The 27356-nt window shown below is 43.2% G+C and overlaps 2 protein-coding genes, 1 long non-coding RNA gene and 1 pseudogene across 3 annotated transcripts; 1 reads left to right on the forward strand and 3 right to left on the reverse strand.

Annotated features, from left to right (window-relative positions):
• Positions 1 to 213: 213 nt before the first annotated feature.
• On the reverse strand, positions 214 to 1372 carry LOC108816006 (uncharacterized). Its single transcript, XR_001943781.2, has 2 exons — positions 1030 to 1372; positions 214 to 666 (listed from the first exon to the last, which is right to left on the reverse strand). It is a non-coding gene; the product is annotated as an uncharacterized LOC108816006 (long non-coding RNA).
• Positions 1373 to 2042: 670 nt separating this feature from the next.
• Positions 2043 to 3119, reverse strand: LOC108815731 (uncharacterized; annotated as a pseudogene).
• On the reverse strand, positions 2896 to 3777 carry LOC130494537 (uncharacterized). The gene is made up of 3 exons (XM_056990463.1): positions 3658 to 3777; positions 3114 to 3540; positions 2896 to 3037 (listed from the first exon to the last, which is right to left on the reverse strand). The coding sequence occupies exons 1-2, from the start codon at positions 3693 to 3695 to the stop codon at positions 3123 to 3125; spliced, it is 456 nt and encodes a 151-aa protein (XP_056846443.1). The 5' UTR covers positions 3696 to 3777; the 3' UTR covers positions 2896 to 3037; positions 3114 to 3122.
• A 146-nt stretch (positions 3778 to 3923) lies between these two features.
• LOC108815018 (pentatricopeptide repeat-containing protein At4g14850) lies at positions 3924 to 6249 on the forward strand. Its single transcript, XM_018587677.2, has 2 exons — positions 3924 to 5527; positions 5679 to 6249. Exons 1-2 carry the CDS (start codon positions 3939 to 3941, stop codon positions 6142 to 6144), a joined length of 2055 nt encoding a protein of 684 aa, XP_018443179.1. The 5' UTR covers positions 3924 to 3938; the 3' UTR covers positions 6145 to 6249.
• The last annotated feature ends 21107 nt before the right edge of the window (positions 6250 to 27356 follow it).

Here is a 27356-nt window from a genome sequence, read left to right on the forward strand (position 1 = left end):
GGTTCAAGCATTTCTCAGTGGTTAGAAAGGTAAAGACAGGGACTGCAAAACGCTACAGCCAAAGGTTCCTCGTGCTCCACTAGTTATCACAGAGGCGCAAGGAGATATCATGAACTGATATCAAGATTCCAAGACTCTGTGTTCATGATGGCTTAAGTTTACTACAATGTTCATGAAAAATAAACCTATAGATAAGAGACCGAACGAAAGCAAAAAAAAAAATGAAACTCTTTAACCAAAAATTTCTGCTCTAATTGTGAATAAGCATCAACTTCCAAGAATTGTTTCAGTTTCTTTTTTTCAAAAAATTTACAGTATCTAAGAGAGCCAAGAATATAATTAGGTCCAAGACTAGCAAGTGTTTCGGCTCAAGAATCCTCTCTCAAAGGGCTGTGCTTGTGTAGTCAGGGACGAGGTTGACCAATGTGTCGAGAGCATCAGGATGAAACTTCGTTGCAAACAGATAACATGGCCGTGTGACAAGGCCAATGCAGCTCACATCCATGCTTCAAGGCCAATGTCGTTCTTTGTCGTCTTCTTCCTTTTACTTTTCATTCAACAACACATGGTCCATTTTCATCGTGACTTACAACTGCATCTTTTAATTCATATTGAGGGGAGAGTAATGGAACACATAATGACGTTCACCCGAAGAAGAAGCCATACCTGAAAAAAAATTGTAAACAAATAAATCAAACCAACACTTGATTTTTAATTTTCACTTGATGTAAAAAGTACTATCACCAAACCACAAATTATTTTTTCTATGAATCAGAAGATTAGAACTCCGCAGAATTGTTTTTAAAGGAATTGGAAACAGAGAAGTTGAATACAAAACTTGATGTTTTACTCGAATAACATATATTTAGTACTAACATACATTAGTTTATAGAGAAACAGAAAAAACCAAAATCAATTTTTGAAATTGGAAATTAGGGATTTCGAATTGGGAATTAGGGTTTTAAAATTTAACATGCAATCAATCTATCTATGCTAAAAGAACTTCAAATAACATAGATTATGTCTTACAGATTCAAGTAACTCGATTTATGGTGGAGGACCCAGGGGAAATCGAGTTCTTCTTCTTTGCCGATGACAGTGACGAACACGACGGAGGTGTGGAGGAAAACAGAGATGAAGACGATTCATGGTGGAGTAGTTGGCGGAGATAGAAGTGATGGTGGTTGAGTTTCTAGACCAACGAAAGAGATGGAGGTGTCGGAGATTGAGATGGAGATGGAGATTTGGGTTTGTCGTGAGTGAAGATAAAGATCCTATAGAAGGATATAAAGTATAGCAGATATTATTAGCAAATATTGTATATTTATTATACTCCTTCTGTATCATTATAAGTGAGTTTTAAAATTTTTTCACAAAGATTAAAAAAACACAAAATTTTATGTGATTTATCTTGTTTGTATAAAAATAGCATTAAACAATATTATCTCAACCAATTAAAAAAAGATACATTATTTTGTAATTGGCTAGAGATTTCAAATGATAATTAATTGTATCTAGATTAGTGTGAACTTCACTTATTCTGAAACAAAATAAAAATCATAAAACCCCACTTATATTGATACAGAGAGAGTATAAGATATTACATATATTTATATCAACATGGATTAGGAAATATCATCAGTATAAATATGTATGTAGACTATTATTCTCAATAGATCCGACAAATTTTATTAATCTTATACTCTCATCATTCTCAATAGATCCGACAAAAAATTTTGTTCTTCTTTATATTTAAATGTATTTTATTAAGAAACTATAGTTATGAATTTGTGGTTAATATTTAGAAGGATAGGCTTTTAGTAATTTGTTGCCATTTATTCTAGTAATTACAAAATTATAAGAGTCATTCTAGTATTTAATAGAATGATAAGAGTCATTCTAAATAATTTCTTTTTTTTTAATTATCTAACGTTATTAAAAAAATGATTACAGAGGAACTTGGCATGAAATTCTGAAACAGCTTTCAAGAGTTTATTAGCCTCATTATGCAACACAATACTTATAAGAAACCTAATAGGTTTTCAGAGATAGAAACCTTTGAGGGAGGCGAACTTATTGAAGATCTCTTCTTCACGTTTAACAGCATTTTCTTTCTTCATCTCCCATTCTGGTTTCTTCAAGTTAGCTGCTTGAACTTCATGCACCACTTTAGGAATCGAGTTAGCCACCATCTTTTGCCCATAGCTCAGATCAACTGTCTCTTTCTCCTTTTTACTGATGCAACGGGTCAGCTCAGTGCGTCTCGCTTGAAGCTGAGCGATTTGCTCATCAATCTGACGAATTGTCTCAGAGTTTGTATCAACTTCCGTCTGGATATTTCGTAGCTTGTCTTTTAAATCGCTGTACTCGTACTTGAGAGATGCGACTTTGGATTTGTTAAGCTCGAGAGCAGAGAAGAACCTATCAGCTTCCACTATCACGTTCTTGTTTTCTTGAAACACTTGGCTGAAAGTTGGTATCTCTTCGATAAGCTTCGACCTCACAATCTCTTCAGCTGAGAGGCTTGGATCTTTCTTGAGTTTTGTTGCCAAGGCTGCTAGCTCTGCAGCTTCATTAGACATGAGCAAGGAAGAGAAGTCTTTGTCGAGAAGCGATGAAAGCTTCATCCTAGCTTCTGCCCATTCATATTCTTTCACTAGAGAGCTTGCACTTACAGGAAGAGATGAATAAGAAGAAGACTCCTGTCCTGGTTCTGACGGCTTCTGCTGAAGAAGATTCTCCAGTTACCTAGACATGAGGAATCAGAGCATCTTCTTCTTTCTCTGCAGGGTTACCTCTGCGTTTCTTCATCCTCTTGCAAGGTTTTGTTGCAGCTGCTTCGTTCTCTTCTTCTTCTTCTAAGTCAACCACATCGCCATGTTTCTGTCTTGTGGAGCGTCTCCAAGAGGATGGCTTCTTTTTGGTGGCTTCTTTCTCTTTCTTTTTCCTGCCGGTAGGTCGTCGAGTTGCTTTAGGTGTCTCTTCCTTCCATCCTCACCTTCTTTGGATGTCTCTTCAAACAGAGATGCAGCGTCAACTACATAAGAAGGAAAGATAATCAATATGTCAGCGCAGTTTAGAGCTTTATGACAAAGCAAAAGAAGAGCTTTTACTGATCTCTATCAGCAGGTTGAAACAAAGCCAGGGATGTTCCAGCAAAAAGATGCAAAAAAGGCATTAACATCCATCTCAGGGAAATTCGTCGCGAGATAACGAGAAAGAGTGTTTTTGCTAGCAAATGACTTTGGTACATTCTTCATCTTAAGCCTATCAGGGAGGATGAGGAACCTATCCTTATGAAACCCAGTAGCACTCACTCTCCTCCCAACTCTCCACGTCCAAACATCGCTTGGGCTCGGAAAATCAACTGGTGCAAAAGGCAAACCTTGCCCATAAGAAACCGGTGGAATCGCCTGGAGTTGGTTCAGATCCGTTTCACCAGGAGTGAAGGAGCTTCTGTTACCATTCTCCTTCACATGATCATCACCGTCATTCTCCCAAAATTTGTGGTTAGTGTCATCAGCACAAACATGTTCATACCTAGTTCAAAACCAAGCTGATCATGGTCTCAATTGAACACAATCCCTACTAATTTCATAGAGTTCAGAGCACGCAAACTGTGATGCGTATAATGATATCTCGAACTATAAAACTTACGGAGGAGGATTTTGACTCATCTCTTGATCCGTATCCATAGGAGTAGACTCGAAACCCTAATGTCCTGCGATGGAGAAACAACTAATCAAACAATAGCATCAAAACATGACAGAAATTTAGAAAGTATTTTTGTAAAGAAAGAAAAACTGTAATAAAGGTTCGAACTCTTTTATCAATTCACATGTTGATAAAATTACCATTACACCCTTCGGTTTGGAAAATTACAATAATGCCACTAACAGATACAAATAGTCGCCCAAATAGGTCCGGCGTAACTTGTTATGACACTCCTCACGGCGAACGCTCTGGGGTCACTTCTGGAGAATGCAATCTCCACGAGCTCTATGCGATTGGGCCGTGTGGTCCACGCGCGAATCGTCAAGACCCTCGACTCTCCTCCACCTCCGTTCCTGGCAAACTACCTCATCAACATGTACTCCAAACTCGACCATCCCGACTCGGCTCGACTCGTTCTCAGCCTCACTCCTTCCCGGAACGTGGTCTCTTGGACGTCGCTCGTATCCGGGCTAGTTCAAAACGGTCACTTCTCCTCCGCGTTGCTTGAGTTCTTCGAAATGCGACGAGAAGGCGTTTTCCCTAACGACTTCACTTTCCCTTGCGCCTTCAAAGCCGCGGCTTCGTTGCGGTCGTCAGTTACTGGGAAACAGATTCATGCGCTTGCTGTCAAGTGTGGACGTATACTTGATGTGTTTGTTGGGTGCAGTGCTTTTGATATGTATTTCAAAACTAAGCTTAGGGATGATGCTCGAAAGATGTTCGATGAAATTCCTGAGAGGAATCTTGCTACTTGGAATGCTTATATATCTAACTCTGTCACTGATGGAAGGCCTAGGGAAGCTATTGGAGCTTTTATTGAGTTTAGAAAGATTGGTGGACACCCTAATTCCATAACTTTTTGCGCCTTCCTTAATGCTTGTTCAGATGGGTTGCTTTTGAATCTAGGCGAGCAACTGCATGGGCTTGTGTTTCGTGGTGGGTTTGATAGAGATGTGTCAGTGTGTAATGGGTTGATCGATTTTTATGGAAAGTGTAAGAAGATTCACTGTAGTGAGACTGTGTTTGCTGAAATGGGTACGAGAAATGCTGTTTCTTGGTGTTCGCTGGTGGCTGCGTATGTGCAGAATCATGAAGATGAGAAGGCGTCTTTGTTGTTTCTGCGTTCAAGGAAGGAGATTGTTGAGACTTCTGATTTTATGATCTCAACTACTCTGAGTGCGTGTGCTGGTATGGCAGGTCTTGAGTTGGGAAGATCAGTGCATGCTCATGCTGTGAAAGCTTGCGTTGAAAGGACTATCTTTGTGGGAAGTGCACTAGTTGACATGTATGGAAAATGCGGATGTATAGAAGATTCAGAACAAGCTTTCCATGAAATGCCTGAAAAGAACTTGGTGACGATGAACTCACTCATCGGTGGATACGCTCATCAGGGTCAGGTTGATAGGGCGTTGGCATTATTTGAAGAAATGGCACCACGTGGATGCGGTCCGGCTCCAAATTATATGACGTTTGTGTCCGTGCTTTCAGCTTGTAGTAGAGCAGGGGATGTGGAAAACGGTATGAAGATATTTGATTCAATGAGGAGTAGATATGGCATTGAGCCAGGAGCTGAGCACTATTCATGCGTTGTGGACATGCTAGGGAGAGCTGGGATGGTCGAACGAGCATACGATTTCATAAAGAAAATGCCAATTCAACCGACAATCTCGATTTGGGGCGCTCTTCAGAATGCTTGCAGGATGCATAGTAAGCCACACCTCGGTGTAATAGCAGCTGACAACCTTTTTAAACTTGACCCTAAAGATTCAGGCAACCACGTTCTGCTTTCCAATACGTTTGCAGCAGCTGGAAGGTATATGAACCTTCGTGGAATGTTGAATTTTTCATTCATGTTGCTAGGTTAGAATCATCTTGCTAGGTCCAATGCATTCGAATTGGACTTGATGTGAAAGATCGTGTGTTTTTAAGCATGATCTAACTTTATTATAACCGATCGTTGATAGGTGGGCGGAAGCCAACACCGTGAGAGAAGAGATGAAAGGCGTAGGGATCAAGAAAGGAACCGGGTATAGTTGGATCACAGTGAAGAACCAAGTCCATACCTTTCAAGCTAAGGACAGATCACACAGAATGAACAAAGAGATTCAGACAATGCTAACCAAGCTAAGGAATGAGATGGAGGCTGCAGGGTACAAGCCTGATCTGAAACTCTCGCTTTACGATCTGGAGGAAGAGGAAAAAGTAGCGGAAGTCGCGCACCACAGTGAGAAACTGGCTCTAGCGTTTGGCTTGCTAGCTTTACCACTCGGTGTTCCCATCAGGATCACCAAGAACCTTAGGATCTGTGGAGATTGTCACAGCTTCTTCAAGTTTGTGTCTGGGAGTGTTAACAGAGAGATCATTGTAAGAGACAATAACCGGTTTCATCGGTTCATGGGTGGGACGTGTTCTTGTAAGGATTATTGGTAATGTTGTTAGTTTAGGTTAAGTTTTTATATCTTTGTAAAACTATAAAGAGAGTGACTAATTCAGTTCACTATTAATTTTGATGAATATAAACATTTTCAATAATAACATACAGTGTTCTGTAATCGAATATAGGCTAATCAAGACTTGTGTAAATCTGCGGTTAAACCTTGGTTATCACAGAGGATTTCTGTCTAATTCGTCTATCTGAAGATTTACATGGAAATCGTCTAATTGAAATAAGATATTTAATTTTTTTTTAATTACAAAAATAACCTAAAATGACTTAAATGGAATTCATTTAGTTAAATATAATATTTAAGTTTTATTTTTCTCGTGAAAGACTTCCATGTGAGTCTTTTTAAAAAATTCAAATTTTCTGACATAATTCGATCAAAAACTAATATATTTATCCTAGAAGACTTATCGGAAATTATTCACTGGTATTTTAGAATAGACTTCTCTCGATGTCTTCCTTTGTAAATTTTCAGTTGTAAAAATGACATATAAATGGAAGACTTCGTGGAAGTCTTATGCACGACTTTCGTGGAAGTCTTCTACGTCAAAGTAATAAACTTTCATTTTCTCTAAACATATAAAGATTTTTTAAAACATTTTCTTGTTAATATATTAGTCGACATTGGTGCTTCCGAATGAAATTCATAACTTAATTTGGTTTTAATTATGAGGTTATCAACATTCATGTTTATTAATGTTTTTAGTTAATCCGAGAAGACTTCTGTGGAAGTCTTTTACGTTAGTTTTTGTAAACTTGTTAAGTAACTTTAAGATATGTTTTTTTAACTTTCAAAAGTGTCAAGTAACTTCAAGAATATCAAATCATATGGTTTAATGTGTCTTATTAGATCATAAGATATCATTTTTAACTTTCATGAGATTTGAAATTTCAATTTTCACTTAATACTTTGAGTTTTCCGCTTTAAATTTCCTGCTTTAAATTTAAGTTTTCTGAGAAGTCTTCTTGGAAGTCCTCTGAAAAGTATTCCGAGAAGACTTCCACGAAATCTTCCAAAAGACTTCTAATGAAAGTGCTATATCTTTGAACTTATATAATATTTGATCCGATGTCAAAAAAAAAACAAAAAAAAATGTAATATTTGATCTTTTGTGAATTTGACCAAGTTTTCTTGAGAAGTCTTCTCCCTTAGTTGTAACAAATTTGACTATTTTTGTGTTATTGTATTTTTCTATTAAAGTTGTATCATTAACTTTAATAATGTCAAGTACTTTTAGCAAGATAATATTGTAGACATGAATATTTTTACCAAATTTTTTCATCATCTTTTCAAATTTACAAAAACAATTCACAAGTAAAAGAGTACACATACAAATCACAAAGCAAACCATTAACAAAACTATTATAGATCATTATTCCAGAAAGACAAATTTGGACTCCACTTGATATGGAAGAAAACTTGTCAGAAGAAGCTTTCTAGCGCATTATATATTAAAAGACTTCCACGAATTGACTTCCCAGAAATCTTCCAAAGTCTAACTCAAATTTGGAAAACCTTCATATTTAATAACGTTCAATTGGTTTCAAAAGAGAAAAAATGAATGGAATATTAGATATATCTACCTTTATAGAAAACAAAAAAATACATATGCAAAATTTATAGATTTACCTTTAAATGAGTGGAAGATGGAAACCATGTGAATAAAACCTGCAAAAACAAGATAAATTAATAAGAAAGATATGAGACAAAAAATGAGAAATTGATAAAAAAAAAGAAGTTTGGTGTTTTCAGGTTCAAAGTGATTAGAGAGAGGTTTGAGAGTTTTAGTTTGGGAAAAAATAGAAGTTTTATGCAACAATAGGTTACTAAATGAAGAAAAAATCAGACATGGTTACTTACCAAAACTCACTGATCTGTTTTGAACAAAGAGGCATGGGAAAAGACTTCCAGGAAGTCTTCTACCGCAATATATTTTAAAAGACTTCCCAGAAGTCTTCCAAGATCTGACTCATATCTGAAAAACTTGCATATCCAAACCCATATCTTAAAAAGCTGCAGATTCAAAAAAGTTCAATTGGCTTCAAATCAGAAAAAATGAACGGAATATTAGATATATCTATCTTTATAGAAAACACAAAATACATATACAAAATTTATAGATTTACCTTTGAGTGGAAGATGAGACCATGTGATAAAAACCTGCAAAAATAAGATAAGTTAGTAAGAAAGAGATGAGACAAAAAAATGAGAAATTGACATAAAGTTTGGTGTTTTCAAGTTCAAAAAGATTAGAAAGAGGTTGGAGACTTTTAGTTTGGGAAAAATGTAAGAGCTTTATGCAACAAGAGGATACTAAATAAAAAAAAATTAGACATGGTGACTTACCAAAGCCCTCAGATTTATTATGAAAGAAGAGGCATGGGAGAAAACTATATCAGAAGACTTCCATGAAGTCTTTCATGAAGTCAGAAGACTTTTTGGTCTTCTAGTGCACTATGTTTTAGAATACTTCCACGAAGTCCTCTAGCGCATTATATTTTAGAAGACTTTAGAAGACTTTTCAGAAGTCTTCCAAACTCTGACTCAAATCTGAAAAACCTGCATATCTAAACTCAGATCTGAAAACCCTGCATATACAAAAATATTCAATTGGCTTCAAAATAGAGAAAATGAATGGAACATTAGATAGATCTACCTTTATAGAAAAATCAAAAATACATATACAAAATTTATAGATTTACTTTTAAATAAGTGGAGATGAGAACCATATGATTAAAAACCTGCAATAACAAGATACATTAGTGAGAAAGAAATGAGATAAAAATGAGAAATTGATATAAAATTTAGTGTTTCATGTTCAAAGAGATAAGAGAGAGGTTAGAGAGTTTTAGAGTGAGAAACATTACATTTTTGTTGCAGCCATTTAAGAGGAAGAGAGAGAATGTGTGAATTTTCTTTATATAGTAAGAAAAAGTTTCCAATTATGTTAAATATTTTCGATTCTGAAGACTTCCTCGAAGTCGTCTATGCCGTAAATATAAACTATGAACTCAAATAACTACTAACCAAATAGAAACAAACAATTCCTTAAACTTAAATGGTGTTTAATATACAAAAAACTTAACGCATATAAGTCAAAATTTATTTTTTCAAAAAAAAATGTTACGCTTACAAAATCTAACCCTAAGAATTACAATAGGACAATATATTTTACCAAACTCTTTTTGAACGACGAATTACATAAATAAAAGCACTAAGGCAAATCAGAGTTGGAGTTACATAATGCTGATTTTGCAAGCTTGTCAGCAATAGAGTTTAGAGATCTAGGGATAAGGTGAAATGAAAAGAAGAAAACATAGATGATAGAGACTCGATGTCCAGTGTTAATCCATAGATTTCCACCGGGTGTTGCTTCGAGTTGAGTGCTTTGATAAGCACCTGATTATCTGAGAGAATGCAGATTTTAGTGAAGTGGAGCGTCCTTGCATGTACCAGAGCTTCGCTAATAGCACTGGCCTCTGCCATGAGCGCAGAAGCCACATGGGATTCCGTCGAGGATCCTTGTCCGAGTGCCTGCCTCGTAGAGTCTAAAAATATCCAGCCAAAGCCTGCTTCCTTATTTTGTGATGTCCATGCCGCATCCGTGTGGCAAGTCACATCCTCTTGACCTAAAGTTGGGGAGGGTCTCAGGTGGAGTGAAGGTTGTACTTCCTTTGGGGGTTGAGCTTCTTGCCACTCTCTGGCTAGGCGCAGGGATTTTCATACTATATCTTCTGGGATAAGATCAAGCTTCTCAAAGATCAGAGAGTTCCTGGCTGTCCATATACACCAGAGCTAAGGGAACAGATCAATACTCACTCCAGAGGGTGGAAGACAAATCATACCTTCTTTAGCGATGGCCTGTTCAAAGGAGTCGAAGGTAGTTGGATCAGTAGGTCTGCTGAGGGGGAGGATCTTCCAGATTCGTTTGGTAAATCTTCAACGGAGAAAGATATGAGTTACAGTTTCTGCTTCTCCGCAGCGTGAGCAAGTAACAGCCTCAGCTAGTAAGCCACATCTTTGGAGTGTTGCTCCTAAAGGTAGAGCTTCTTATAGTACTTTCCAAATAAAGAATTGGATCTTGGGGGCCGTTCTAATGCTCCACAGATTTTTATCCATTTAAATTCTGTATTTTTCTAGAAGTTAGGCGTAGTTATGGCCTCTGCATTTGCTGCTTCAAAGTACCCTGACTTCGTTGAACAAATTCCTGAGGCTAGAGGCGTCCAAATTATCATATCGCTAGCTCCCATCTGGCTCGGTCGCATAAGAAGGATATCCTCTGCTTGTGTTGGGAACAGGGAGTAAACTTTCTGAGCATTCCAGTTTGTTGTGTTCCTAATGAAAAGATCAGACACAAAGAGATCTTGGTCTTCTTCCTTCGTTGGTTCAAATGGTGTGGAAAATGCTTCAGCTTTGATCCATTGTGGGAACCGAAATTCGCACTGTCGATTTTAGTTAAGTTAAAACGTAGGAAAACTAAGTTGACCTAGTTTTTCCCGAGGATCCCGGCTATCTGCTGGGCCACGCACGACAAAGTTAATACGAGTCTAGTTTGGGAATAAATGCGTAAAATAAAGAGAGCAAAAAGAAAGAATCTTATTTCCGAATCTGCGGAGAGCGTTGGACAACAGGTCGAGATCTCGGCCGCAAGAGCTGTCGATCGTCGCTAGTCTCAAAACCTAGATCTAACCTAGTTGAGTCGCAGCTCGCTAAAAAGGAAATAAACGCCTCAGTTCTAAGTTGCTCTGGAGTGGTTTCTTTCTTCTGATTTCGGATCCCCCTTCCTCTGCTCCTAGCTTTGCTTATATACTCCCATATGACGGTCTATCCTTGATGGGCTGAGTCCGCCGCGGGCTGGACTTTTTCCATTTTCGTCGGCTTTCGCGTTTATCGGGAAAGTTGACATTTATCTTTTCGGAAAGTTGACATTTATCTTTTCGGAAGTTTAACATTTATCTTGTCATGCGAAGATAATTGTAAACCGTCGTATCTATTCTTTTAGAAAATCGTAAACGGGTTGTTCGATCGGGTTTGGTCCCTTTCGGGCCATCTTCCGGTCTTCCGATGTTTTCTACGATTTTCTTTGAAAGAATGCTCCTACTTGGATGTCGAGTCTTTCGGAAGATCTTCGATCCATTGCTGAGGCACATGGTGTTTTAAGATAACCATAGCCGTTTTATACGAAGTCTTCCTGTCCGTTGACGTCTTACGGGTTCTTTGGAATCTTGGAGCAGGAAAAGGAGTTTTGTTTGCGGGATCTCGGAAAGTCGCAAAACACGGATTTCTGGCGACCCGGAGGCCTAGAACTTACGCACGAAGACTAGCCGTCCGATGACCCGAGCCAGCACGGGGCTAGCCGCCCGGCGACCACGGCCAGCACGGGCGCTAGCCGCCGGCGGCCACACGCCAGCACGGGTGCTAGCCGCCGGCGGCCACGGCCAGCACGGGCGCTAGCCGCCGACGGCCACGGCCAGCACGGGGCTAGCCGCCCGGCGGCCACGGCCAGCACGGGCGCTAGCCGCCGGCGGCCACGGCCAGCACGGGGCTAGCCGCCCGGCGGCCACGGCCAGCACGGGCGCTAGCCGCCGGCGGCCACGGCCAGCACGGGGCTAGCCGCCCGGCGGCCACGGCCACGTCCGGAGTTGGCTGCTCGGTTCCTTCGGCGTGTGCGTGTTTTTTGCGTTTTTAGTTTTCCGTAGGTTTTTCCTTGTGTAGAAAATGTTTCTAGCAGTTGATTTCGAGATGATTAATCTCGAACTTAATATTTTCCCGAGGTTTCTCGATTAACAATTAGTCTCTCGAGGTTGCTCTAACATTTTTCATGTTTTTCCGAGACTTTCGGACATCGATTTCGTCTTGACCGATTTTGACCCCAACAGTTAGCCCCCCAGCTAGCTAGGACCGTAGGGTTCGTAGGTCCTAGCTTGCGGTATGGTTCGCGAGGAAAGTATGGAGACGAAATCGTGTCGAAGGTCGGGGTGAATAGTAAAATCTTTGCCTATAAAGACTTGTGAATCTTTTACCATTCTTACTTCACCCAAGAATCTCAAGTTAATCTCTCTCTTGCAAATTCTCTCTCTACTTTTAAGAAAAGAATGACTTCAAGATCAAAATCCTCGAGGAGGCAATCTCACTCGTCTTCGGATAGTTTTCACGCCGAGGAAGAAGTTCCGAAGCCCGAGGTTTCAGAGATCAACAGGAACGCGTACTGCGACGCTGTCTTTGGTTCTGATGCTCCCCTTCCCGTGATTCCGATTCCCCGGCGACCTCTGAGGATGCGTAAGGAAATTGACTCGCCGAGCGAAGTATCCCCCGAATATCTCGGAATTCTTCGAGAGTTTTATGAGGTTCCGAAGGGAGTCGTGTTTCGCATTCCCCGTGGGAATGAGAGTTCGGAGCATCCTCCGGAAGGTTACTTTACTTGTTACGAGGCGTTCTTGACGCAATGCCGACTGTGGTTCCCAATCCCTGGAATCATTGTTCAGGCCCTCGACCGTTTCGGAATCGCAATCAGCCAGCTGAACGTGTCAGCTTTGGAGAGCTGGCTTGGAGTTGTGATTTGAGTTACGAGTTAGGGATAGACCTTAGCCCTGCCGATTTCGAAGGGTTATGGAACTCCAAGGCGACAAGCATCAATGGAGTATACTCCATGAAGGCGAGGACCAATTTTTCGGTCATCCGTGGAGTTACCTCGCACGCCAAGGATCATGTTGATCGTTTCTTTTTTTGTGAGGATAGATGGAGAGTCTGTCGAGGAAGGCTTTCTCCACCTATTCCCGACGGACTGGTTGTACCAGCGAGGTAAGATTGTCGCATCCCCTCTCTTAGAATCCGAAAGGCGAGTACTGAACGTGCGTTTGTTTTTTTTTTTTTTTTTTAGAGAACAGGTGTCTCGCGCATGTTCCTTCCGATCTTTCGGTCAAGAGGGACATCTTTAGGTCGAGGCCTTGTTCCTGGAACTCCTTCACTCTCGACCGGATTCGAGGGGCGGTCGCGCTTCACCGATCGCGAGGTGGTACGCGGCCCTGCGTCAATGATAGATCCTACGTTTTTGCCCCTTTAAGGCAGAGGCGGAGACCTCGTAAGGATAAAGGATCGCTTTCGAGACTTCGTCGGGAGATGGCGCGCCGCCGAGATATGATCCTGGCTTTACCTCAGAGAATCGGGATGTTCCTCCCCCGGGTGACTTCTTTGACGAACTCCCTCCGGCGTTTTCCCGTGACGAGTCTTTGGACAACGAGGAGAGGGACAAGGTGACTGCGGAGGGTGCTCGCTTGGTCAACGAGGTTTGTTTTTGAAACTTGAGTAACTCCTCTTTTCTTTTTATTTGACCTCGGCTTCTTTGCAGGCCGTGAGAGTTTGGAATGCATCGATCGATGGGAGTTTCCGCACTGCCCGGCTGGCCCGTTTCAAAGCGGAGGAAACGGAAAGGGAATTTGCTAAGTATCGGTTGGAGGTGGAGGAGCAAAATCGCCGGCAAGCCAAGGTCCAGGCTCGAGCCCTCGTTCGTGCGGAAAGGAGCGGACGGAGAAGAGCTGCCGCCGAGCTGAACCGAAGGGCCGAAATTTTTTCTACCGAGTTCGAAGCGTACAAAGAGGCTCAGGACTTTGTAGGTGATTTTCGCGAGTGCCGTGGTTCGGTCGGTACTCTTAACAAGATGCAGCGTGAGGACTTCTCTCTTTCCGGCGAACTTGCCACGATGGATGGCTCGATGAGAATATGTGCCAACGCCGAATCCTTTGTTCCTCCGATCGAAGGGAGAATTCGAGAACTGTGGAATCCTATCCAGTCTCGGAGGATACGGCGGATGTAGGCGAGGGTTCAAATGCAGGCGACGGGGGTGAAGAGGTTGACCAGCCCGACTCTTCGTTCGGAATATCTCTAACCGACTGTTATGCATTTGATTATAATTTGTGATAGGCCAAGTGTGGCCGTATGTATGTGTGTTGCGACCCTTAGGAGGTCGCGTGACTTTGTGTTTTTCGGGATCGGCCGTTGGTGGCTTTCGAATCCCTGTTATAAATGTTTTTTATGAACTATGCGTTTTGATTTATACTTTCGTCAAGTGTAGAGGGTTTGAATACGTGTAGTCACTTCGCATTCAATCTCTTTTTTTTGTCGCTAGGTCCGTAGGTCACTTTGTAGCGAACGTTAGGTTTGTAAGCGATAAGAGGCAAATTTTGGGATCTCGTATTCTGGATACTTATGCCTATGAGATGTCTTAGATACCAGCAAGGCCGGGTTTAGGGCAAGACCTAGGTCTACTTTCGGACTGAAGCTGTGCGATGACAAATCGGCTTTCGTTTTGCTTGTTTGCGATTTCGACCTGACTCGTACCGTTCTAGAATCTGCGAAGTGCTTATCGGCTTATATGATTCGTTTGGATACGAGTCGAGCTACTTCCTTTACGAAGAGCTAACCAAAATTTGGATTTTTTGTATAGCGCGCTATGATATCCTTGTCGGATGCAAAAGGACTCCGTTAGAAGCCGGACTACGAATTTGATTGAGTGAAACGTTTCTATATTTTTCCGTCGGGGCCAATCGACGGAAGCGAATTTTAGAGTCGCGGATGGACTGTTTGGTGGAGTTTTTAGAGTCGCGGATGGACTGTTTGGAGGAGAATGGAGAATCAAGACTTTTCGGGAACTAACGACGTCTCGCGTTCCTCAAAGATATGATTTTCGTTTTCCTTAATGTTTACGCGTTGAGTAAGCATTTGATTCAAAAGAATTTATAATTTATAATGTAGATTACATGAAAAGTGTTTTTGCGGGAGTACAAGGATGTCTGTCCCATCTTCCCCCCCCTTTTTGGTGAGGGGATAGCTGAACTCGTCGGGTTGCGACGAGCTGCCTACGTACCTCTTGCGAGGATCAAGCCATCTCGTAGTTCTGTTTCTGTCGCGGTTGCTACTACTCCACGATTTCCGGCGCCTTGACTGTTTCGGCTAAGTCGGCGGTCGCGTTGGGAGTTAGGTCATCCGTTTTCTCGGCGATGGACTCGAGGATTTTCCCGCTATCCTGAGTCGTGGCCTGTTCGGACAAATCCGAGTTGTTTTTTGCTGAGTTCTCGGAGATACTCAGGTTCTTCTTGGTTCGCTTCGGGTTAGCTACTGGGGCGTTCCGATTGCTGCGAAGTTTATGTTCGGCTAGGAAGCAGAGTCGCGACTGTTTTTGGCTTCCCCAGATTACCGCTGTTCCAGTTGGTGTTGGAAACTTGACGCCGAGATGGTAAGTGGACGGGACTGCCTTCATGGCATTTATCCAAGGAGTTCCCATTATGGCGTTATAGATAGCCGGGTTATCCACTACCGCGAATTCGACGATCTTCGTGACTTCTTTAGCCATGACCGGGAGTCTGATTTTTCCGAGGGTCATGGATGTGACGCCCGAGAATCCAGTTAATGGTCTTGGTTCTGGGATGACTTCTCCGAGGGGTATGTTCATCCTCTGCAGAGTGTCGCGGAACATGATGTTGACCGTGCTCCCTGTATCGATGAGGATGCGGCCGACTTCGAGATCCTGAATCACCAAGTCGATGACCAGAGGATCGTAGTGAGGTTTATCGAGTCCGGTCGTATCCTGTTCCTCGAAGGTGATTGCGTGACTGGGAACGTCGTCCTCTGGACACCATCCGGGCTTGTCTCGGCCTTCCGTCCGTAGGCTTTGATCGACGAAACGGAGTCCTGGTAAAAATGCGATCCTCCGATGACCATGTTGATCCTTTGGCGGTTGTTGTTGTTTCCTTCGCCGTCTTGTCTCCGTTCGCGTTTTTCGCCCGATTGAGTTCCAGGAGCGTTATTCTCGGGATTGGCTCCGTCGGTCTTCGGCGGACGGTCAGAATCTAGGATCAGGTCTTTCATGCTCTTGACCGTTGCTAGTTTGCCGTCGAGCAGCTTCATAATGAGTCTAGCGCCGAGGACTTTGCAGTTGGCGGTGGAGTGACCTCTCGTCTGATGGAACTCGCAGCTGGAATTGTCCTTGTACGAGTTCCGCGTCCAGGTGTTTCCGGCGGTCCTTCCTTGTTCGGAATTAACGGCGTAGTTATGTTCGCCTTGGACGTCTTCCCCTTCGTGATGGACGTACTTGTCGTTACGAGAGGTTTTCTTCTTGCCGGACGCTTTCGGCGGTCCATGCTTTTGCGCTAGGATTTTCATCTCTTCTTCCATGATGATGAAATCCGTCGCCTTGTGGAGAGTGTCCTGGATGGTGCGTGGCCTTTCCAGAGAAATCCACTTTCGGAATTTCGATTTGTACCAGAGGTTTTTCCTCAGGGCGTCGATGGCGACTCTGTCGCTGAGGCCTGTTACCCTGGACATCACGAGTTTGAACCTTCTTATGTAGTCGCGGAGCGGTTCGTCTTCCTTTTGAATTAGACTCCAAAGGTCTACGTCGGAAGTTTCCCTGTCCATGAACATGGAGAATTGCTTCAGAAGCAAGCTGGCGGAAACTTCCGATGGAGTTTCTTTTCAAGTGTGAGAACCACTCGAGCGCAGCACCTCTGAGGTTCTCGACGAATAGGAGACAGCAGCCGACGTCCTTTTCCCGCTCCGGAAGTTTAGACCTTGCCATCGCAATCTGGAAAGACTGCAGATGTGCCTTTGGGTCTGTGGTTCCATCGTAGGTGGGAAGCTTTATTTTCCCAGGATCTGAGACTCGTGCCTCCGTGATTCGAGAGGTGAACGGAGTTTTTCTCGACTCCTCGAGGAGCAGGTCGATCTCGGGGGCAGTGCTGGTCGCGTGGTGAATCTGCGATTTTACCGCTTTCACCTCGGCTGCAGTTTTGGCGATGTACTCGCGCAAATCGTGGATCTCGTTGGCGCCGTTCGCGCTCCTCTGTCTACGTTGGCGGCGATAGGCCCGAGTCTGGTCCTCAGCCAACCTTTCTTGCTCTGACCAGTAGAGGTCTTCTTCCTCTTCTGTCATGGGTTTTTCGAAGGCTGCCGCCAGTCGAGCTGACTGACTTCGGGTCCTTCTGTGGTGGATGTCGGCGTCTTCGTCGGACGGATCCGTTTGATCGCTGACATCCAGATTGATTCTTTCGACGTCGTCTCCTTCGTTGTCCCTTGCAGGAGGTGGAAGGTTGCCCGTCGTTTTCTTCTGCCCCGTCGGAGTGGTATCGTCAGGGACGAGTTCCGGGGATTTTCTCGGGGCATCTTTTTCTTGGTCTCCGGAAGTTCCGAAGTCGAGCCTCCTGACACGCCTCACCTTGGTGGATCCGCGCGGGAGTTTGCTTTTCGCTGTTAAGGTATTGACCTGTTTAGCGAGTGAAGCCATTAGTTTCTCTTGTTCTTCCGACCGTTTCTGGGCGGTGGCGAACAGTTCCTTCACCTGGTCCAGCATCGCGGTGTTTGCCTCGGCAGTGACCGTCGATACGTTTCCATCAGGAGTCTTCTCAGCGTTGACATCGACGGCTGGTCCGTCGTGTGTTTGCTTGTCTTTTTCCGCGTCAACAGACATGCTTAACTGGGCGTGCGTAGTTGCGAGAAAGATAAAGCCGTGAATCCCCCTCCTTCTAGCGCCAAACTGTGGGAACCGAAATTCGCACTGTCGATTTTAGTTAAGTTAAAACGTAGGAAAACTAAGTTGACCTAGTTTTCCCCGAGGATCCCGGCTATCTGCTGGGCCACGCACGACAAAGTTAATACGAGTCTAGTTTGGGAATAAATGCGTAAAATAAAGAGAGCAAAAAGAAAGAATCTTATTTCCGAATCTGCGGAGAGCGTTGGACAACAGGTCGAGATCTCGGCCGCAAGAGCTGTCGATCGTCGCTAGTCTCAAAACCTAGATCTAACCTAGTTGAGTCGCAGCTCGCTAAAAAAGGAAATAAGCGCCTAAGTTCTAAGTTGCTCTGGAGTGGTTTCTTTCTTCTGATTTCGGATCCCCCTTCCTCTGCTCCTAGCTTTGCTTATATACTCCCATATGACGGTCTATCCTTGATGGGCTGAGTCCGCCGCGGGCTGGACTTTTGTCATTTTCTCTTTTCGGAAAGTTGACATTTATCTTTTCGGAAGTTTAACATTTATCTTGTCATGCGAAGATAATTGTAAACCGTCGTATCTATTCTTTTAGAAAATCGTAAACGGGTTGTTCGATCGGGTTTGGTCCCTTTCGGGCCGTCTTCCGGTCTTCCGCTGTTTTCTACGATTTCTTTGAAAGAATGCTCCTACTTGGATGTCGAGTCTTTCGGAAGATCTTCGATCCATTGCTGAGGCACATGGTGTTTTAAGATAACCATCGCCGTTTTATACGAAGTCTTCCTGTCCGTTGACGTCTTACGGGTTCTTGGAATCTTGGAGCAGGAAAAGGAGTTTTGTTTGCGGGATCTCGGAAAGTCGCAAAACACGGATTTCTGGCGACCCGGAGGCCTAGAACTTACGCACGAAGACTAGCCGTCCGATGACCCGAGCCAGCACGGGGCTAGCCGCCTGGCGACCACGGCCAGCACGGGCGCTAGCCGCCGGCGGCCACGGCCAGCACGGGGCTAGCCGCCCGGCGGCCACGGCCAGCACGGGCGCTAGCCGCCGGCGGCCACGGCCAGCACGGGGCTAGCCGCCCGGCGGCCACGGCCAGCACGGGCGCTAGCCGCCGGCGGCCACGGCCAGCACGGGGCTAGCCGACCGGCGGCCACGGCCAGCACGGGCGCTAGCCGCCGGCGGCCACGGCCAGCACGGGGCTAGCCGCCCGGCGGCCACGGCCAGCACGGGCGCTAGCCGGCCGCGGCTACGGCCAGCACGGGGCTAGCCGCCCGGCGGCCACGGCCACGTCCGGAGTTGGCTGCTCGGTTCCTTCGGCGTGTGCGTGTTTTTTGCGTTTTTAGTTTTCCGTAGGTTTTTCCTTGTGTAGAAAATGTTTCTAGCAGTTGATTTCGAGATGATTAATCTCGAACTTAATATTTTCCCGAGGTTTCTCGATTAACAATTAGTCTCTCGAGGTTGCTCTAACATTTTTCATGTTTTTCCGAGACTTTCGGACATCGATTTCGTCTTGACCAATTTTGACCCCAACATCCATGCATCATTCCACACAAGGGGTGAGTTCCCATCACCTATGGCTTTCTCCACCTTGCTAGCGATAAGATCTTTGCCCGCCAAGATTCCCGCCAACCATGAGAACAACCAGCTGATGCTTTCACTTTCAAGAGTGATTCCTTGTGGCAGTACTTTCCTTGGAAAACTCTTGCTAGCAAGCATTGTGGGTGGGTGATAATTCTCTAGGATTGTTTAGCAAGTAGTGCTATATTGAAGAGTTGAATGTCTCGAAAACCAAGTCCTCCCTGTTTCTTTTGTTTTGAGAGCTTATCCCACGATGTCGAAAACATTTTCCTTTTGCCATCATTTCCATCCCACCAAAATCTTGTCAAAGATTATTGGATCCGCTTACAAAAGCTTATTACAAACCCTAAACCAAAGAATACCATTACTCATTACATTCACTCATATATATTGAAAATAATTCAATTTTACTATATCTTAATTTATATCATTTACAAATATTTATAATTACATGATGACTTCGGTATGACTTACAGAAACTCAGAAGACTTTCCGGGGTAATATTCGTAAAAAATGAATTATGTTTTTTTTGTATGGTCATAAGAGGCTGGTTATAATTTCACAAGACTTTTAGGTTAGTTTTGCATTTGATTGAAGTTTAGGTATATTTTTTCATTTAAAACATTACTGAGTATGACGTATAGATAAGGCGACATCGAGCAGCCCTGCCTGATTCCCCTTGCGCTTGTGAATCCCTCTAGACTTCCATTCACTGAAACTGAGAAGGATGCTGTTGAGATGCAGAGTCTAATCCAATTGATGAACTGAGCCGGCAAGCCCATCCCTTGGAGTACCGAGATGATAAAAGACCATTTGACTGTGTCGAATGCCTTGAAGATGTCGAATTTAATAGCACAGCGAGAGGAACATGAAGGCTTATGATATCCATTTACCAACTCAGAAGCCAAAAGTACATTTTCCAGCAGCAGCCTCTCTTTTATGAACGCACTCTGGTTTGCCTCAATAGCATCAGGGAAGATGAGCTTGAGTCTGTTTGCTAACACCTTTGAAATAACTTTATACAGCAGATAGCAGCATGCTATGGGCCTTAAATCCTTCATCTTTTGTGCATTTTCCGTTTTTGGGATCAATGTTAAGCTTGTTGCATTAATTCCGGTCGGTAAGAAACCGTAGAGGAAGAAGGATTGTATCGCTGTGATAAAATCCCTACCAATCACAGACCATGCCCCAACGTAGAATTCTTTCGTGAAGCCGTCGGTCCAGAAACTTTGCCATTAGGCAGAGAAAGCAAGGCGTCATATATCTCACGTCCTGAAACAGGTGCGACCATCTTCGCATAAATATCAACGGGGCATCTATATGTCAACAGTTCCCGAAGCTCCTCACTTGTAATCTCCACTTCAGTAGTGTCCTGAGTTTGCAGGAATCTTTGGAAGTGAGAAACCGCTTCTCTCTTAATATCTACAGCCGCAGTAAACACTTCCCCGGTCTCTGACGTGAGACTCTGAATTGCGTTCCTGGCAGAGCGAGTCAGAACAAATCGATGATAGAAGACTGTGTTTTGATCCCCATCTTGCAACCATCGGATACATGATTTTTGAAGCCAGAATTTCTCTTCGATTTTTGAAAGCTTTTACCACCGTTCAGCAGCCTCAGACTCTTGCGCGCAGTTCTCAGGGCTAGGAACACTAAGCACTCTGTTCTGAGCTTCACATAGATCCTCAAAAGCCTTCTTGGTTCTGTTTGGCAGATCACCATACCTGGACCGATTCATGGCTCTCAGATTGAACTTTAAAAGCTTTAATTTCTTATGAAAACTGGTCAAAGCTGTGCGTGAAGGGTATAGTTGGGGAGATGTATCCCAGACTTCTTTAACTATCGGTAGGAACTCCTCATGATCTACCAGATAATTAAAGAAATGAGACGGCCTCCTTGCTTCATCCTGTTGCCCTGAAAGTCGGACTAAACATCTTGTGTGGTCTGAAACACCTCTAGCTTCGAATTTAGCAAAAGACTGAGGGTAGCGCCGCAACCATTCCACATTTACTAGAGTCCTGTCTAGTTTCTTCCCTATAGGATCTGCATCTCTTTTATTCCACCATGTGAACAAAGCACCCACATAGGGGAGATCCAGCAAAGCACAATCAGTTGTAACTTCTTGAAAATGCATCATGCCCGTCTGATCAGTTCGGTAATCCAGTGCATGAGAGTGCTCATAAGGAAAGCGTCACATTAAAATCACCTATGAGAATCCACGGTAAATGAAGATGGGCGTAGGTGGCTTGAGTAGCTCTCAGGTCTCTCCACAACTGTGTCCTTTCTGCAGCCGTATTATAAGCATAGCTGAGCAGATGAATTGTCTCCTGATGCTGGTATCTGTATGGCACAAGAGATGATCTGATCACTCATGTGTAATTTCGTTACCACCACATCGTTTGACCAGCAAAACAAGATTCTACCAAGCTGATGGTAATCATAATTTGTCAGAACTTGCCAGTGAGGCATAGCCACTTCCATACACTTTGCCAACTTCTCTCTTCGCACCCTTGTTTCTACTATACAGCCAAAACTTGGTTTCTCTGTCTGTATCCAACTCCTTACTGCTCTGTGTTTGCATGGCATGTTGAAACCACGCATGTTCCAAGCAAAGAAACTCGTCATGGCTTCCTTACGGAAGATTTCTTTTGATGTCCCTGCTTACCCCCCACAAACTTCAAATCTTTCGCCCGAACGATAGTCTTTTTTGCTGATTTATTCACTGAGGCAGCATTATGTTTCCTCCCTTTAGCTGTCGCTGCTTTGATGTGCTCTCCTCTCTGCTCTATTAATTCACCCTCCTCTATCTCTTCTATCGTTTCCCCACCCTTGTTCGTACCATTCTCATACTGCTGCTCTAGTCCCTCTTAATCCTTCTCCAAGTTCAAAAGGGGACTAAATTTAGAAGGTGACCCCAGTATAACACCATCCTGGTTTAGCGCTGAACTTCGAGGAGAGATTGGGTGCTTGCCCGACACTAGTGCCCAGTTCCCTTCCACTGCAGCTGGAAATGTCTCAGTTTTTGGCTCTGACAACTGAATCCGGGGCAAGGTTTCTTCCCTGCCAACCACATCAGCATCTTTTAGAGTTAAGTCTAGAATAGGTAGTGACTTCTCCTTAGCAAATTCAACTTCCTTTAGTAGTGAATTTGCAGGCAGTGCTGCAAGCTCATTCAAAAGATCCATAACCACATTTCCACTCTTCCTACTTTCCCCTACCGATACAGATGGGACCTCTTCAAACCCTTCCTCATGTTCTTCCTCTTCTACTCTCTTGAGTATCATTACATTATTTGCCTTACACTCAGTTCCCTTGTGCCCCCATCCTTGACAGACAGTACAGCGCGTAGGAAGCCAAGGATAAGCCACTGTAGTCACCCGTTGTTCCCAACTTTTACACTTGAACTCAATCCGCTCCACCAATGGTTTATGCAAGTTTACCTCTGCCAACACACGAGCTACATCCAACCTAGTGCATTTCTCAGTATGCGGGTGAAGTTTGACAAAGTTCCCAGCGGCTTTCGTCAAACACTTCAAACCCTTGTGTGAGAAGAGGTCGTTTGGAACTCCCTTAAGATCAATCCACAAAGGCATAGCAGTAAGGTCTGGTGGTTTCAAAGCAGATTCTGGAGTCCATTCGCTCACCACCAATGGCACATCCGAAATATGCCAGTACCGCCTTTGAATCACTCGGTTCCTCGTATGGCTGTTGTCGATTCTAAATAGAACCGTGTTCTTCTCGATGAACTGCACATCAATCTTAGAACCACCCTTTGGAGAAGCCCAAATACAATTCACAGTGGCATGAATAGTGCCCACATGGGGCGCATCTCCGATGAAATAACCAACCGCATAACTCTTCCACAACAACTCAGCATCATCAAAAACTTCATCTGGGATGTGGATTGAAGCCACTCCATTTACGATGTCTTATCACAGGAACTTCCTCTTCGCCTTGTTTGATCTGCCTCCACGGTGATGTAGGGTTCGATTCCAAATCGTGTTCCAAAGTCAAAAAAAAATAATCTGCATTTAAGTTGTTTCCATTTCTTTTTGCATTGCATAAAAAAAATCTGAAAATTCAAAAAAAAAAATCATCCTAGTTATTGTTTCATATCATATTGGTTGATCCATTTCGTGATTGCATCAGAAAAGAAAAAAATTTTTTTTTAAAGCATAGTTCATATCATTTGCATATTTGGTTTTTAATTGTTGCATCTTAAGAAAATTCAAAAAAAAAATCAGCATTAGTTTGTTTTCCATATTTTCTTTTCATTTGTTTCTCATTGCATCCCATAGTGATTTTATTTCGAGCTTGCATCCAGAAAACCAAAAGAAAAATCATTTTGCATAGTTTAGTTTAAGTTTCATTATTGCATCTGATTTATTTTGGTTCAACCAGAATTACTGTATTCCTCACTGTAGAGAATGAATCTTATTAATGAATGAAGAGAAGAGTACATCATATATATACACGAGTATTGCCATATTTGATATGAGACAAATGGAAAATATACATAAGATATACATGAGAATATTTCATATCCTAACACGCCCCTTCAAGATGGATCACCGGAGGTTACTCCAATCTTGACTGCCAAATCATGAAATCGTGCACGAGGGAGAGCCTTTGTAAGAGCGTCAGCTAGTTGATCGGCTGAAGAGATATGTCATACCCGAAGTGTCTTGTTCTGTATTTGTTCTCTCACAAAGTGATAATCAAGTGCAAGATGCTTCATACGAGAGTGAAACACTGGATTGACACATAGATAGGTAGCTCCAATGTTATCACAGTAAATGGTGGGAACATGAGTCAGGGTAAGACCGAGATCAGACAGCAGTGAGAGAACCCATTTAACTTCAGAGGCTGTTGATGAGACTGTCCTGTATTCTGCTTCAGTCGATAATCGTGCAACTCCTTTTTGCTTTCCTGAAGCCCAAGAGATAGGATTCTTTCCAAGATACACAATGTACGCACCAGTAGAAGTGTAATCATCTTTGTCACCAGCCCAATCAGCATCTGAATAAGCATGAAGAGTAAGAGGAGAAGAGGCATGGAAGTAGATGCCATGTGTGATAGTACCGGCAAGATATCGAAGAACACGCTTGACAGCTTCCCAGTGATCAGTCGTGGGACAATGCATGAACTGAGATAGACGATTGACAGAAAATGCAATGTCTGGTTGGGTGAATGTAAGATATTGAAGACTTCCAACAACTGCACGATACTCTGTGGGATTTTCTAGTTTTGTTCCAGCAAGAACAAGAGACTGTGTGGAAGCAATAGGTGTCGCTACAGGTTTTGCATTGGCCATGTTCAGTCATCGCAACAGATCTGTTGTGTACTTACGTTGTGTTAGTTGCATCCCTTTAGATGTCCTGTAGACTTCAATGCCAAGAAAATAAGAGAGTTCACCAAAATCTTTTAATGAAAACCGAGCAGAGAGAAGTCCAATGATCTTGGTGATTGTAGCATTGCAGTTTCCTGTAATGACAATATCATCAACGTACAGGATAAAATAAATGAACACTGAACCAGTATGAAGAACAAACAAGGACGCATCTGCCAATGAGTTCCTGAATCCAATGGAGCATAAGAAGCTGCGGAGTTCATTATACCAGGCCCTAGGTGCCTGTTTGAGGCCATAGATGGCTTTGCGAAGGCGACATACATAATCTGGCCTGTCTTTGTCGATAAATCCAGGCGGCTGCATCATATAAACTTCATCTTCAAGAGTGCCTTGCAGAAAAGCATTATTCACATCGAGTTGACGAAGAGTCCAGTTCTTTGCAACAGCAATATCAAGAACCGTGCGAATGGTAGCATGCTTAACCACTGGGCTGAATGTCTCAGCAAAATCTATCCCTGGTCACTGATGATATCCTTTTGCGACTAGACGTGACTTACGCTTGCGTACAGTTCCATTGGGCCAGTATTTAGTGTCAAAGAGCCAGCGATTGCCAATGACATTTTGACCTTCTAGTGGAGGAACAAGATCCCAAGTGTGATTATCAATGAGAGAGTTGAATTCATCAGTTGCAGACCCACGCCATTTTTTGTCTTTCAATGCTTGAGTAATCGTCTCAGGTTCAATCTCTGTGAGTATTGCAGTAAGACCATATTTTGGGTTTGGTTTCCGAATTTGATTCATGGAACGTGTTGTCATACGTTGTGTTGGCGGATCTGAAGCGGTGTTTGCAGTTGATGATGGTGCGCAGACTGTTGGTTCCTGATTCTCTGGTTCGACCTCTTGCTCAGGTGGTGAAGGAGTCTCCAATCGAGAAGCTGGAGGAGCATCCTGTGACAGAGTCATGAGTGGCAACCTGGAAATAGGAACTAAAGAAGCAGAGGACATTAGTGGAACAACTGTTTCAGACACACTGTTAGGTTGAGAAGAAGATGATATGAGATCACTGTATGGAAAAATAGATTCTTGAAAGTCAACATGACGTGAAACATAGACTCGAGAAGTAGAATGATCAAGACACAAATAAGCACTTTGTGTTAAGGAATAGCCCAAAAAGATACAAGGAGTAGAACGTGAACTCAGTTTATTTGCGGAGTAAGGACGCAACCAAGGATAACATAGACACCCAAATACACGGAGTTTGGAGTAGTTTGGTTCTTCCTGAAACAAGAGTGCATATGGTGATTGGTTGGAGAGGCTTGACGTGGGCATTCTGTTGATCAAATAGACGGCTGCGGCAAATGCATAACTCCCATATTTGTTCGGTAAGTTGGCATGTGAAAGGAGAGACAAGCCTGTTTCAACAATGTGTCTGTGACGTCGTTCCGCAAACCCATTGTGCTCCGGAGTGTGCGGTGGTGTTGTGTAGTGAGAGATGCCATGGAGAGATAGAAAGGACGCCAGTGCTATAAACTCTCCACCATTGTCAGAGTAAAGAGTTTTGATTTTGCGATTGAGCTTGTTCTCCACCAGATTCTTGAACGGGACAAAGACTTGTATCACCTGCGACTTCTGTTTCAAAGGATAGAACCAAACATAGCGTGTGTAGTGATCAACAAATATCACATAATACTTGTATCCTTCCACAGAATAAGTAGGAGAAGTCCAAACATCCGTGTATATTAGATCAAGGGGTCCAGAAGATTGCATAGAATTAAGAGAGAAGGGGAGTTTATGACTCTTATTACTGGAACAAGCATTGCATGATAAAAAAGAAGTGAAGTCTGAAACATGAAGCTTAGAATGAGAAACAATGCGTTTAAGTATAGCTAAAGAAGGATGACCAAGCCTCGAATGCCAATTGACAAGAGAGGTCTTGATACAAGAAAAACAGAGATAGGAAAAACAGAGGAGGACGATTTGATTGGCCACTCATAGACTCCATCACTGGCTGGTCCGCTTATCAGCGTTGCTCCTGACTTGAGATCCTTCACCTGAAAATCATAAGGACAGAGTTGAACCATTACATTATTAGTCTTGCATAACTTGTTCACAGAGATGAGATTCTTTTTAATGTCTGGAACACAAAGAATGTTTGACAATTTAAGAGGACGAGAGTTGGAGGGTAATTTAGTTGAACCAGTGTGAGTGATCTGCAGTCCTGTTCCATTGCCAATGGTAACATCGTCTTGACCCTGATACGGAGTGTGGAGTGAGAGGTTTGCAAGGTCAGAGGCTTTGTGATGTGAAGTTCCACTGTCCAGTAGCCAAGGGTCCGATGGATGTGGTGATGATGTCGTGTAGTGTGCCTGCGGGGTAGGATAGTTGTATTGTGGCGACGCACCACGATATTGTTGTTGTTGTGGGCTTTGAAGTTGGTTACATCGCCTTGCACTGTGCCCAAATACACCACACAGCTGACACTTTCCTTGATAGCCACCTCCACGGGAACCACCTCTGTAGCCTCCACGAGAGCTTCCTCTATAGCCCCCACGAGCTGAGTTTTGGTGTTGGTATGGTGGGCGGTATTCTGCAACATTGGCAGTTGCAGGGAGGAATGCAGGTGCTGGTGTTTCAATGATTGCAAGTGCGTTTTCTCTGTGAAGAAGCTTCTCGTGGAGTTCCTCAATGCTGATTGGTGTGTCTCTGCCATTGACCATGTCAATCACTGCTCTATATTCCTCATTAAGACCATCAGTTATCGTATCCAAGAGATCTTCGTGTTCCATTGGTGAGCC

Source organism: Raphanus sativus, chromosome 7 (assembly GCF_000801105.2).
Source record: "Raphanus sativus cultivar WK10039 chromosome 7, ASM80110v3, whole genome shotgun sequence".
NCBI classification, from domain to species: Eukaryota; Viridiplantae; Streptophyta; class Magnoliopsida; order Brassicales; family Brassicaceae; genus Raphanus; species Raphanus sativus.